This window comes from Terrapene carolina, unplaced genomic scaffold (assembly GCF_002925995.2).
Source record: "Terrapene carolina triunguis isolate 2854851 unplaced genomic scaffold, T_m_triunguis-2.0 Scaffold35472, whole genome shotgun sequence".
Lineage (NCBI taxonomy): Eukaryota > Metazoa > Chordata > Testudines > Emydidae > Terrapene > Terrapene triunguis.
The window spans coordinates 20,098-34,613 of NW_020699823.1; the positions used below are offsets into that span (position 1 = coordinate 20,098).

General features: G+C 47.7%; 1 protein-coding gene across 1 annotated transcript; it reads right to left on the minus strand.

Annotated features, from left to right (window-relative positions):
• Positions 1–1,960: 1,960 nt before the first annotated feature.
• Positions 1,961–14,255, minus strand: LOC115271535 (zinc finger protein 883-like; the record flags this gene model as incomplete). Its single annotated transcript, XM_029914354.1, has 4 exons — positions 1,961–2,197; positions 5,262–6,449; positions 6,812–6,916; positions 14,109–14,255. Coding segments are annotated over 4 exons (1,472 nt in total), but the record flags the coding sequence as incomplete, so codon positions are not given.
• Between the last annotated feature and the right edge of the window lie 261 nt (positions 14,256–14,516).

Below are 14,516 nucleotides of genomic sequence, written 5' to 3' on the forward strand. Positions count from 1 at the left end.
GGGCCAACCGTCCCCTTACCTAGGCAAAGGCCAGAATCCCACAGGCAAATGGGACCAGAATAAATGGCCACACTGGGGTACTGCCACTCACTACACAATTAGAGGTGGGGAAAAAAACGGGGAAAGTTTTAAGCATCATTTGAACACAGTTTGTGGCGTGCCAGCTCACGTTTGTTACTTCACCGCAGGGCCAATGGCAGGCGGTCATTCTGCAGTGCTGCCCCTGCACCCTGACAGCCTTCCCCCTTTCTCTGTAATTATCAAGTATGGCTATAAAATTCTCGTCAGTTTCCCCCCTTTTCTCTCACAGTATTGCTTTTTTATCGGTTATGCTCAGGTTTTGCCCCCATTTTCTCTCTCATTCTCGAATCTCAGTTTAAAATCGCCTTCGATTTGGGATGTTTTCCCACCCATTTTATCTGCAGCAAATCATTCTTGTGTTGGGGGGAACTCGATGCCCTCAGCCATTCCCCGAATGGGCAGGGGGTTAGTGGGTGCAGAATAAGAGGACCCTGAGATGCGCCTGCCTCTGGGGTGGGGATTGGGTGGCCGTTCTCTGCCAGCAACAGGGCATGGAAAGGGCACAAGACAGAAAGGGAGGAGCATGTCCATCCCCCCATGGAGACGGCCCAGCCCCAGATTACCGTCTCCCAACTGCTTCCTGCTTCGTCCCTACCCCAGCCCAACCCAGCCCCCTCCTGCCACCAGCGGCTAGTCATGGTCCCAGACCCCCATGCTCTCCCGCTCCCCACTGGCTGCATTCGCCCTCATCCCATCCCCTGTTAAAGCAACATTGCCCAGGGCTCCTTGCTGCCGTGTGATTGTCAGCCAAGAGGGAACCATCCCCTTCTGTTGTTTATTGATCATGTCTATATAATGCCTCCCGCCTGTCTCTCAAATTACTGAACATTGATATTGGTGTTTTTCTCTGTGAACAAATATATAGGTTTTCACCCCCGCTTACGCCTTCATTCTAAAATAGTGACACAGCATCCTTAAAAAAATGGCCCCGTTTTTCTCTAATTATCTGTGACTGATTTATTATCCCCTGAGATTTTCCCATCTAATGATATACACCTCTACCTTGATATAACGCTGTCCTTGGGAGACAAAAAATCTTACCGCGTTATAGGTGAAACCACGTTATATCAAACTTGCTTTGATCCACTGGAGTGTGCAGCCCCCCCCCCGGAGCACTGCTTTACCGTGTTATATCTGAATTCATGTTATATTGAGGTAGAGGTGTATTAACATCAGATCTTCTCCGATGTTGCTGTTTTGTCAAATTCTTGATTATTGGTTGATATAAAGTCCTTGCAAGTTTTTCCCCCATTTTCTCTCTAATTCCCAAAAATGTATATGGCGTTCCACTCAACTTTTACCCCTCTACCTCGTTTATCAACTGGGGGATATAAAATTCCTCATTCATTTCCACTTCCCTCAGATTTGGGACAACGAATCTCAAATGCCTTGGCAACAAGGGTACATCAGCATCCGCGTGTCTCTGCCACTGCACGGGCGTCAGCCACTGGTGCCCCTGGGTCCCTCCTGTTCTCTGGCCTCTCCTATACATGAGGTCAGACCCAGATGATCTGCTGCTCCCTTGTGGCCCTAAACCCCGACGACTGTCAGGGGAGAGGAGGGAGAGGCTGGGGGCGGAGAGGTGATGGGGAGGGAGAGCACCAGGGTGGTTCAGGGGAGCAGGGCAAGGAATCAGCTGGGAAGGGGAGAGGGGAGAAGGGATAATGGCGGGTCCCCAAAAAGTCAAACTGCAGCTGGGTTGGTGGGTTGCCCTAGGGAAAAGTTTGGGACCAATTACTCTGCTCACTGGGCTAACCGTGATATGGTGGGTGCCACCACGCCTGCCTCCTCCCCTGGATGCCGGGGGTGGAATGAGGCAAGTGCCTCCCCCATTCTCGGAAGTAATGACGTAGGCACCTAAGCCACCTGGTTCCCAGTCTGTGGATCAGAAGCAGAGATCCACCGCTCTCTGTCTGAGGTTTGGGCGTAGCATTTCCCTGTCATGGGCCTCTCCCCTGGCTAGCTTAGGTGAGAAGCCACCTAGCACGACAGGGTTTGTGGATCCCATTCCAAGGTGCCAATTTCTCCCCATTCGCTGTATAGGAGCCTCAGTGCCGATCTCTATCCATTCGCTGTACAGGAGCCTAGGCGTCGATCTCTCTGGTGGCACAGGTCCCTGTTAGGAACCAGACACAGACCTGAATCAGAATCTCTGTAAGCTACACCAGGCGGAGTTTCTGTTAAAAATAGTGATTTTTCTTCATCTCTCTCATGTTCAACACGGATTTCATTTTATACTCCTTTGCAGCACCTACAAAGGATTAGTTCAACACAAACACTGCTTCTATTTCCTCCACATGTTAGGGACATTGTCACGTTATTGATTTGAACTGGGACCATATAGAACATGGTTGCAACCAAAGTCCTGTAGTGGCACCAAATCTTGTATAAAGGGGGTCAAATAGGGTGTCTAAAACAAGGTTATGGTTTGCTGGTTATGATTATGCTGTCTATATGCATATATCATTTCTGTATTTAAAGTTATAAGTATTGGCTCTATACTGTCTGTATTTCAAACACGTGCTATGCTTCTGGGTGATGCCCCAGACAAGTTGGTGTCAGCTCTGCCTAGCCTGCTTGATGGCCCATTAAGGACCATCGGCTACACAACTGACCCATTGAAAGAAGGCAGATACGCCTTGTAACTCAGCAAAGTATGCAGGAACTGGCCCATGTGACTCCAGACTCCATTTTGCTGTAATTTTCCACAGTAAGGACAAAGAGGTGTTCTTACACCTGGAAAAGACTATAAAAGGCTGATGCCTGATCTTCATCTTGTCTTCAATCCTTCTTCTTACCTCTGGAGGGACTTTGCTACAAACTGAAGCTCTACACAAAGGACTGATGACCCATCCCAGCTGGGGATGTATTCCAGAGACTTGATTTGATCCTGCAGTTTATTCCATCACTGCTACAAGCCTGAACCAAGAACTTTGCCATTACAGGATGTAATTGATTCCATTTAGCCAATTCTAACTCTCATCTCTATCTTTTTCCTTTTATGAATAAACCTTTAGATTTTAGATTCTAAAGGATTGGCAACAGCGTGATTTGTGGGTAAGATCTGATTTGTATATAGACCTGGGTCTGGGGCTCGGTCCTTTGGGATCAGGAGAACCTTTTTTCTTTTACTGGGGATTGGTTTTCATAATCATTTGTCCCCATAACGAGTGGTACTGGTGGTGATACTGGGAAACTGGAGTGTCTAAGGGAATTGCTTGTGTGACTTGTGGTTAGCCAGTGGGGTGAGACCGAAGTCCTCTCTGTCTGGCTGGTTTGGTTTGCCTTAGAGGTGGGAAAACCCCAGCCTTGGGCTGTAACTGCCCTGCTTTAAGCAATTTGTCCTGAATTGGCACTCTCAGTTGGGTCCCGCCAGAACCAGCATCGTTACAGACATTTCACCAATCAAAATCTTAGCTAGGAGATATCTGCAGGAGTAACCTCCTGTAAGCCCTGGCTCATAACATCTTTGGGAACCAACTGCGTGAGCATATTGCAAAACTCCAAGCCACATACGGTGGTACTTTCTTCTCGGGTCACCTGAGATAATATAGGCCTAACGAACTGAACAATACTGTGATTGCATGCAGTTCCTTCAGTAAGGTGTAGAATTTGGAGTGGGTTGTTGTTTAGCATTTCATAGTGGAGAATTAAAAACACAAATGTTTCCTTGGTAGCATGTCCTATTGGAGTATTCTTGGAGTATTCTCCCATGTTGACCGAACTGCATTAGAATCTCCATAGTTGACCGAACGGTCATCATGGAGGGGTGGCGGAAAAGCAAGAATAAAATAAATGACTATTTTTTGCCAGATAGCCATTTGTCTCAAAGTCCCCAATAAATCTGAGCTGCATTCCCTCAAACAAAACTAGTGTCCCATTATGTAACCAAACGATCTTTAGGAAAGGGAGAAAAATCCACAACACTGAGAGGAATAAGACACTTTCCGTTTTATATAAAGTAAAATTCCAGAGCAGATTATATCTGATGACTCACAATCAGGACAACGGGTTCACATTGTGTTCAAATGTGTTTTGTTCAGCACTGTCTCCTTTTATTGAGTCATGTTATTTAGCAAAGTTTTAGCATTATCATAGTGGGGAGGGGAACAGCCAAACTTCTAATTTGCAAACAATCCATACTCAGCAAGAAAAAGCCCAGAAGCTGCTTTGCAAAAGGACGGAGACCAGCATTTAAACTCATAATCATCAAACTGTGTTTTGGATACATTTGGATTCCTCGTCCGGGTCTGGGACATTTTCCTCTCCAGTCCTCATGAGTCTGATTTAGGATCAAGGAAATCAAAGAGTGACTCCCAGGCAAAGTGAGCTGAGGACATGTCATCACATGACCCTTTGGGAGGTGGAGAGTTTGAAGGTGGAAAAGATAAATTCTACATGGCTCGGACAGAGAGTAACTCTGATGGGAATCCCCCCATCTCCTTCAGCACCACAGAAGCTGAATTGACGCTTTCCCCTCTGCTCAGGCTCCTTGTTATAGTTAAATACATTTTAAATGAGGATAAGGGTACCAAACATCACTGCTATTCATCCCAACTCAGAGCAACGTGACAACAACTGGGAATGAGACGATCAGTCCCCAAAAAAGGGACTCGGTGACTTTAACAATTGCTTTGCAGTGGGAGGAGGAGTATAAATGTGATGCTTAAGGTTTGTTGAGATTAGGAAAACGACAGAGGTTAGGTCAGGTCATGAGGAAACTTTCCCTATAACCTGGGCATCTAGACATGGGTCAAGAATAGCTGAGGTAGCTCACGCCTCGAAAAATCACAGTGGAAATGAATATTTTACCTCAATGTAGCTAGCTGAGATAACCCCAGTTTCTCCCATCTGTGTCTGAAGGACATTCCTGGCAGGCAGGATGTACAATCCCATTATTGTTAGAAAGGACCTTGGGCTTCACCCAAAAGAAGGTCTAGCTGCAAAAGGCAGAAGTTGGCAACTCCCCTGAGGGACCACCGTGAAGCAAATGGTGCAAACAGAATTGAAGGTCACTATATGGGAATTAGCAAAAGTATTAAAGAAAAAAAAATCTTTCGACAACCATAGACAAGGTCTTAATTATGGCTTATTGCCCTGGCAGATTCTCTGATGATAAGTAAGGGCTGAGCTCTGATGGAAGTTTTTCCTACACTCACTGCATTCATAGGGCCGCTCACCTGTGTGGATTCTCTGATGCGTAACCAGTGCTGAGTTACGTGCGAAGTTTTTCCCACACTCACTGCATTCATAGGGTCTCTCTCCGCTGTGGATTCTCTGATGGGCAATCAGGGCTGATTTGTCAGTGAAGCTTTTCCCGCACTCACAGCATCCGTAGGGTTTCTCCCCTCTGTGTATTCTCTGATGTGCAATAAGCGCTGAGCTCTGAGTGAAGGTTTTTCCGCACTCACAGCATTCATAGGGTCTCTCTCCTGTGTGGATCCTCTGATGCGTAACAAGGACTGATCTCTTAGTGAAGGTTTTCCCACACTCACTGCATTTATAGGGTCTTTCTCCTGTGTGGACTCTCTGATGTATAAGAAGGTCTGAGCTTTCAGTGAAGGTTTTCCCACATTCACTGCATTCGTACGGTCTCTCCCCCGCATGGATTCTCTGATGTCTTATAAGGGCTGAGCTCCGAGGGAAGTTTTTCCCGCACTCACAGCATTCATATGGTCTCTCTCCCCTGTGGATTCTCTCATGGATAGTAAGGTTTGAGCTCTGAGTGAAGCTTTTCCCGCACTCACTGCATTCATACGGTCTCTCCCCAGTGTGGATTCTCTGATGCGTAATAAGGGCTGAGCTGTTCGTGAAGTTTTTCCCACACTCACAGCATCCATAGGGTCGCTCCCCTGTGTGGATTCTCTGATGTATCAGAAGAGCTGAACTCTGAGCAAAGCGTTTCCCGCACTCACAGCATTCATAGGGTCTTTCTCCCGTGTGAATTCTCTGATGTGTAACGAAGGCTGAGCTCTGAGTGAAGCTTTTCCCACACTCACAGCATTCATAGGGTTTCTCTCCCGTCTGGATTCTCTCATGGTTAATAAGATCTGAGCATCTACTGATGTTTTCCCCACACTCAGTGCCTGGGTTGTTTCTCTTTCCCCTGAGGATTCTCTGCTGGGCTGGGGTTCCCTTGACATCTTTGTGAGTTTCCCAACAATTAATGGATTTACCCACTTTTTCCTCTATGTGGTTTCCCGGCTGCTGCTCTGGCCTCTGCTGATGCCCATAACCTTCTCCCTGCTCACAATTCCCAGGCACATTCCCTTTGGCTCTTTGTGATGATGCCCTGTACAGTTCCACTTGTTCAGTATCTTCCTCTTTAGAATTCTGCTCCCTCGTCTCACTCACCGTCCCATCACCTGCTGGGATAGAGAGGGAAACCTCAGAAACAGGAATGGAAAAGAGAGAGCAAACCAAAGTCTGTGCTGGAGAAACAGACAGACAGAAAAAATCAGGAACTGAATTTCCCCAAACTTTTCCCCACGGGGAGTCAGGAGAGGATCAATTCTGCCTCCACATCCCACCCAAAAACTCATGGGAGAAGGGAGGTTAGGGAGGGAGCTACTGCGAGATGTCAGTCAGGATGGGTGGGAAGCCAGGAGTGGTATTGGCTGTGAGTATATGACACCTGCTGGACACGGAGAGCTTCCAAGGTCTCTGTAGGGAATCCCAGCTGTTTCCTTCAGGCACGGACAGTTTTTGAGTTTGTTTAATGATTCCTCACCCGTGCAGATGCCCTCTCTGTCCTCCGAGCTCTGGAGATCTGGGACCAACGGCTCTTCCCCTCGTTCCAGCTGGGAGCTCACATCAGGTCTGGATACTGGGAACCCTGCTCAGGAAGATCAGGAGAATTCATTTGTCACCAAAAAAAAAAAAAAAAGTGTCATTATTTTACTGCTTTAAAATGGGCTGGGGATAAAATCCCAGGGCAGCCCCGCAGGTGCTCAGAGGCAGAGGCACCAACGTCCCACGCTCCCAGGGGGTGCTTCACCCCTGCTCCGCCCCAGGCCCTGCCCGCATCCCACCCCTTCCCCTAAGCCCACGCCCCACCCCATCCCCCGCCTCTTCCTGCCCTGCTCCTCCCCCTCCGCCCCAGCGCCTCCTGCCCGCCGCTGCACAGCTGATTGTGGTGGGCGGGAGGGCTGGCAGTGAGGGAGAGAAGCTGATCCGCAGGCCTGCTGAGCACCCACTAATTTCTTCCCCTGGGTGCTCCAGCCCCGGAGCACCCACAGAGTCGGCGCCTATGCTCAGAGGTGCAGGACCCACTTTTTATGGGGGATTTAACTACCCCCACCTCCGTCAGGAACGCAGACAAAGGGGCTCCTAGAACACAGCGATGGTAACTCCGTGTCCCGGAGAGCGACGGTCCCCTGCAAATGCTTCTTGCTGATCTCAGAGGCCCAGAGAGAAGGAGAGCGCTAGGGAAGCCGGGACGGGCGAGCGTGGGCTGGTGGGGTGCAGCGTAGCGAGGAATAGGAGGGAGCGGGGATGATACTGAATGCAGGCTGTCAGGAGCAGTAGATGTCAGGAGACCACATTTTGAGGCAACAGGGAATCTAGCAAATCAGGTGTAACGGCAGTGGGAGGGGGATGAACATGGAAGGCTGGAGAATTTAGGACCAACAGACTCTAATTCCCCTAGAAAAGGAGAATGTGAAAAGTAAGAATCAGGCCACGTGACTTCAGGAGGGACGGACTCAAGGAGCCTGATGGGAAGAGGGTTTGTGGCTGCTGCAGATGGGGAGGGAATCTCAAGAAGTCTCACTACCAACCCATGACATCGCCAGGGACACACACACACACACTTGGGCCAGGGAAGGGGTCGTGTTGTGGCTGGGAGGAACACAGGGATTCAGAAATGGTGCAGCTCTGTCATATTGAGGAACACTGCATGGGGACGGGGCTATTGGGGTGTTTACGGTCGGAATCATGTGGTTTAGTTTAATGGGGCTGTGACAAAGGGGGGATTTTTTGTAATATTTTTATGAATCCTGAACATAAGAACAGCCGTACTGGGTCAGACGAAAGGTCCATCCAGCCCAGTATCCTGTCTACCGACAGTGGCCAATGCCAGGTGCCCCAGAGGGAGTGAACTTAACAGGTAATGATCAAGTGATCTCTCTCTTGCCATCCATCTCCCCAAATTAAGAAACACAGTAAAAGAACTAAAAAAGAGCCACCGTGGCTTAACAACCATGTAAAAGAAGCAGTGGGAGATAAAAAGGCATCTTTTAAAAAGCGGAAGTCAAATCCTAGTGAGGTAAATAGAAAGGAGCAAAAACACTGCCAAATGAAGTGTAAAAATGTAATAAGAAAAGCCAAAGAGGAGTTTGAAGAACGGCGAGCCGAAAACTCCAAAGGTAATAACAAAATGTTTTTTAAGTACCTCAGAAACAGGAAGCTGCTAAACAACCAGTGGGGCCCCTGGATGATTGAGATACAAAAGGAGCTTGTGCCTGCTTGTGCCTCATTTTCCCCAATGCGCTGCATTGCTCCCTCGTGGTTAGAAAAGCCCTGTTTCCTCTCAGGACAGGTGAAGAGTCATAGACATGGGTCTATTCTGTCTGTTCCTTAGGTTCCATATCAATGGCGCTTTTGAGAATACACTGGCAGCTCCAATTACCCAGACACTGACACATAGCAAACAATGAGCAAGAAGGATATGGATTTCCCCACCTCTTAGCAGCGAGGCTGTGACCGAACACACCCCTGGATTCACACCCGACACACTATTGTAAAAATCTATGTACAAAGTACGCCTTGGGAGGGATCATTTGCAAACTCATAATTTGCTGGTCGTTATTGTCCTGCATTAATAGGAGCATTGCCAGCAGATTGAGGGAAGTAATTATTCCCCTCTATTCGGTACTGGTGAGGCCACATCTGGAGTATTGTGTCCAGTTTTGGTCCCCCCACTACAGAAGGGATGTGGACAAATTGGAGAGTCCAGCGGAGGGCAACAAAAATGATGAGGGGGCTGGAGCACATGACATATGAGGAGAGGCTGAGGGAACTGGTATTATTTAGTCTGCAGAAGAGAAGAATGAGGGGGGATTTGATAGCTGCTTTCAACTACCTGAAGGGGGTTCCAAAGAGGATGGAGCTCGGCTGTTCTCAGTAGTGGCAGATGACAGAACAAGGAGCAATGGTCTCAAGTTGCAGTGGGGGAGGTTTAGGTTGGATATTAGGAAAAACTTTTTCACTAGGAGGGTGGTGAAGCACTGGAATGGGTTCCCTAGGGAGGTGGTGGAATCTCCTTCCTTAGAGGTTTTTAAGGTCAGGCTTGACAAAGCCCTGGCTGGGATAATTTAGTTGGGATTGGCCCTGCTTTGAGCAGGGGATTGGACTAGATACCTCCTGAGGTCCCTTCCAACCCTGATAGTCTATGATTCTATGAACTTGGTAACCTATTCCAGTACTTAATGACTCTTATAGTTGAAAAGTTTTTCCTACTAGCCAACCCAAACCTCCCTTGCTGCAGATCAAGCCAATTACTCCTTGTCCTAACCCAGTGGACGTGGAGAACAATTGATCACTGTCCTCCTTTGTAACAGTTTTTAACATACTTGAGGACCATTATCAGGTCTTTTCTCAAGATTAAACATTCCCGGTTCTTTCAACCTTTCCTCATAGGTCACATATGCGGTAGCTTTATAGGTATTTTCCTCTGCATTTGCGTTTGTCAAGGTCAGAGTAAACGATGTTGCAGTAACTGAGGCAGGAGATGATGAGTGCCCTGAACAAGAATTTCAGCTCTGTGGATGGGTAGGAACGGCCATAGTTTAGGGACATTCAGCAGAAAGAAAATCCAAGATGTAGACCTATCATGAGAACATGGAGAGGGGTCTGTGTCAAAGATACGGGCCTGCGTGACAGGCAGGACAGTGATGCTTTCCACAACGATAGAGAAAAAAAGAGATGGTGGGATGGCTGGGGGAATATTAAGAGCTCTGTTTTAGCCATTCTAACTGTTGAGTTTGAGCTGATGGACAGACATTCCAAAGGAGAGGTTAGAGAGAGCGGCGGGGATTTTAGTTTGGACAGAAGGAGGCGGGTCTGGAGTGGAGAGGTAGATCTGTGAGTCACCAGTTGTATTTGTGTTTGTGGATGAGACTACCCAGAGATCAGGTGTAGAGGAAGAACAGAAGGGGACCAAGGACAGGGTAGTATCCTGTATCAGAGGCCTGGTGTGAGACCTGGGGCCTGAACTAAAGTAGTGGTAAAGCCCTGCTCATATAAAGCAACGTTAGTAAAAGTCAGGCTGTGAAGAGACATCACAGAACCTGGCAAGAACAGGGTTTTTGCAGTGACCCATCCACTCCCAGTCTTTATTCAGGCCTAATTTGATGGTGTCCAGTTTGCAAATTAATTCCAGTTCTGCAGTTTCTCGTTGGAGTCTTGTTTTTGAAGATTTTTTGTTGAAGGATTGCCACTTTTAAGTCTGTTATTGAGTGTCCAGGGAGACTGAAGTGTTCTCCTACTGGTTTCTGAATGTTATAATTCCTGATGTCAGATTTGTGTCCATTTATTCTTTTGCGTAGAGACTCTCTGGTTTGGCCAATGTACATGGCGAGAGGCATTGCTGGAATATGATGGCATAGATCTGAATAAAGACTGGGAGTGGATGGGTCACTACAGAAACTAATTTCCCCTTGCCGATACTCGCACCTTCTTGTTAACTGTTTGAAATGGGCCACCTTGATTACATTGGCCTCATTAGCACTACAAAAGTGATTTCCACCCCTTCTTGTCAACTGTTGAGAATAGCCCACTTCCACCTTAATTGAATTGGCTCGTTAGCACTGACCCCCCACTTGGTAAGGCAACTCCCAACTTTTCATGTGCTGTGTATTTATACCTGCTACTGTATGTTCCACTCCATGCATCTGATGAAGTGGGTTTTAGCCCACGAAAGCTTATGCCCAAATAAATTTATTAGTCTCTAAGGTGCCACAAGACTCCTCGTTGTTTTTCCTGATACAGACTAACACGGCTGCCACTCTGAAACCTGACTAATCTCCATCCCTTGTCATTGATCTCAGCTGTTCCATGGCACCCAGAGCCTCTATGAGGAAGCAGTATTGAAAAGTTTGGGACTTCAGATCAGAATGTGCCAAACGGACGGGTAAAAGAGAGTGAAGTGCATGTGTGCGGCCCCGTTAACAGCCGGAGTGTAGGCTTGGGACTTAACTCACCCCCATACTAAACCAGCCTTGGGTGAAACTTAGGGATTTCCCCACTAAAATGAAGGGGAAAAATGCCCTGCTGCTGCTAAGGTGCCCCCACTTCAGGAATTCCCCTAACAAGAGTTATAACACCAAGGGTTGTAAAGTAGAGACACCCAGTTCAGTGGGAAGTTTAGGGAGGAAACAGAAAGGCCCCAAGAATTGGTAAAATAGATTAGATAAGCTCTGACCTGCAAATCTATGGTGACCATCTGCACAGACAAAGAAGGTCACCAAAAAGTTACAATTTGGGCACGAGAGATAGAATGGAAAAAGAGATGAGCAGAGAGGAGATGATATAGGTGCCAGTGCATGATTGGTTAAATTTTGTTACCTAGGGGTATTGAATAATGTGATAGGTTTAGTGAAGTTAAAGGAGGTAGCTATATAATGTAACAATAAAACAATGCTCTTTGGGAACCATCTCTGGACGGCAATTTAACATCAAGCTGCTAGAATCATAGACTATCAGGGTTGGAAGGGACCTCAGGAGGTATCTAGTCCAACCCCCTGCTCAAAGCAGGACCAATCCCCAACTAAATCACTGACCTTGCGTGGCGTGCAAAGGCAGCACCGGCACCCCCAGATGAGAGGATCTTGATTGGCCATTCGGTGAAATTTGTCTGTATATTGGGACTCTGCCCCCCAAAGAGACACTCTGCACCCCATATTCACCATGGTGATATAACTATGACATGTTTCGTACAAAAATATGCCTTGTGAGGTATCATTCTAAAGTCTTAATCTGTTGAACATAAATAGCCTGTTAAGTTGTCTGTGCTCTCATTGCATATGAAGTTATAAAGTTTGGCTATGTATGCGCTACTGAAACATGTGAGGTTGGCAACACCCACAAGCAGCCTTTCAGGTACAACAATAAAAAGGCCACACAATGTTGATGGCCTATTGAGGAAATACAAACACTCATAAGGATTACCCCAGGAACTGGGTACCATAGAAACCTCTGCGAGATAGAATCATAGAATCACATCATAGAATCATAGAATATCAGGGTTGGAAGGGACCTCAGGAGGTATCTAGTCCAACCCCCTGCTCAAAGCAGGACCAATCCCCAACTAAATCATCCCAGCCAGGGCTCTGTCAAGCCGGGCCTTAAAAACCTCTACTAGCACTACACCATGGGAACTGTTTGACCCAGGTCACAGCAAAAGAGCTTTCCAGCAAGTTGGAAAAAGATATAAAAGGGGGGGAGTGACATCATCTCTTGGCCTCACTCCCCACACAAGAAACTCCTGGAAACACCTGAGGATCGAAGACTAAACTGGAAAGTGCTGGTCACAGGGTAAGGGGATTTCTAGACCTGTGTATGGAAGCTTGATGAACTGCTTGTACTATCTAACAGGGTGAGACACTATTTGATAGGCTAGGTCTACACTACGGGGGGGTCGACCTAAGATACGCAACTTCAGCTACGTGAATAGCGTAGCTGAAGTTGCGTATTTTAGGTCGACTTACCTGGCTGTGAGGACGGCGGCAAGTCGACCGCTGCCGCTCCCCCGTCGACTCTGCTTCCGCCTCTCGCCGCGGTGGATTTCCGGAGTCGACGGCAGAGCGATCGGGGATCGATTTTATCGCGTCTACACTAGTGCAATGGCTGACAGAGCATTCAATGAATACATTGCCGGTGGATGTCGGTGTAAGTGCGAGCTTGGAGGGCTTTGCAGTTTGTCACAACCTCACAGTGCAAGAGGGAACCCAGATTGGTATGACAGAGGGCTCAGCTGTACCACAGTTCCAGGCTGCACTCGGGGGGGAGGCGGGAGAGACCCATCACATTGAGCAGGGCCGGCTCTACCATTTTTGCCGCCCCAAGCAAAACTGCCGCCCGAACTGCCGAAGCGCAAAAAAAAATAATAATTAAGCAGAATGCCGCCCCTTAGCATGTGCCGCCCCAGGCACGTGCTTGCTCCGCTGGTGCCTGGAGCCGGCCCTGACAGTGAGCATAAGAGATTTGCTTGGCATATGGATTCTGTGTGTGTTGCTAATAAATAGATGTTTAGAGCATAATTGTCTAAGGTTCTTTCACTGGGAAAAGGTTCTGCAGATCCGCAGAGTCCCAAGCCCTGTGGGTAGGGATGGGTACTTAAATTGACCAGGTTTTCCCTGAGCCCCATGGGTAAAGGTAGGTGCTTTATACCCCGAGCCCTCAGTAGGGAAAGGGTGGGAGTACCTAAATTGAATGGGTCATGCCTTGAGCCCTCGATAGGGTATAGGAGGGTTGCTCTAATTTTTTGTGGGTAACAAGGGGGTTCCCAGCAGTCTGCTCTCACAGTGGTTGCCTCAGGAGGACATGCTGTGGCCATCGGATCTGAGCCCTACCGCTGTTAACTTTCACACAGTGCGTGTTGCGGATTTTTCTTGCATCCTGCATTCTTGGAAGCTTTGCCCTGATACCAAACATTTCTGAGCTAAGAGCAATATTTTGAAGTGTTCGAACATCCACATGTAGCGTTTGGCCTGCTCGCTACGGAAAAGTTTTGCCAACATTGTTCTGTCAATAAGAAAAAAAAAAAAAAAAAAATCACATCCCTACCGGACATAACGATGCCATCAAAGCTCGAGTGTACAGACAGTTATACAACAAAAAAATCCATTAAAAACAAGGAAATTAAATGCCCACAAATGACATTAAAGCAAAGTTATGGTGGCCCAGTGCTGCCTCGTGCCCTTCCAGCACGTGGATGGTGGCTAAACTTAAAACGAGGAAATGAAGGAATGAAACGAAGAGTTTACATACATACCACCCCGACAAAGCTCTCTTACTTTTGCCCTTACCCTCTAGCTCTGAAGCTGGCAATAGCCACTGGAAATAGATCTGGGAAGGTGGTGCAAAGTCTAACGAAATACCAATAGAAGTGGACAATTTTCCATCTCTTGAAGTCTGCAAATCAAGCCTGGATGCTGTGATGAAGAGAGAATGTTCTTAATGGTTTCTCTGAATACTGTGTGGGTGCCTCAGTTTCCCCTATGCCTTTCTTAAGTATCTAGGTGGTGGGATAAGGGGGTGTGATTGGTGCAGAGCCCTAGAGGGCCAGTGTGATGCTGTCTGCTCAGAGAATGGCCGACATCCCGTCTCCTGGCAACTGATGGCCTGGGCCCCTCCCCTGCAAGGTGCCAACTGAAGGTGTTGGAGAACAAAGAGATCAGGTGACCTCCTGGCCCGGGAAAGAGACAAAGGCCAGA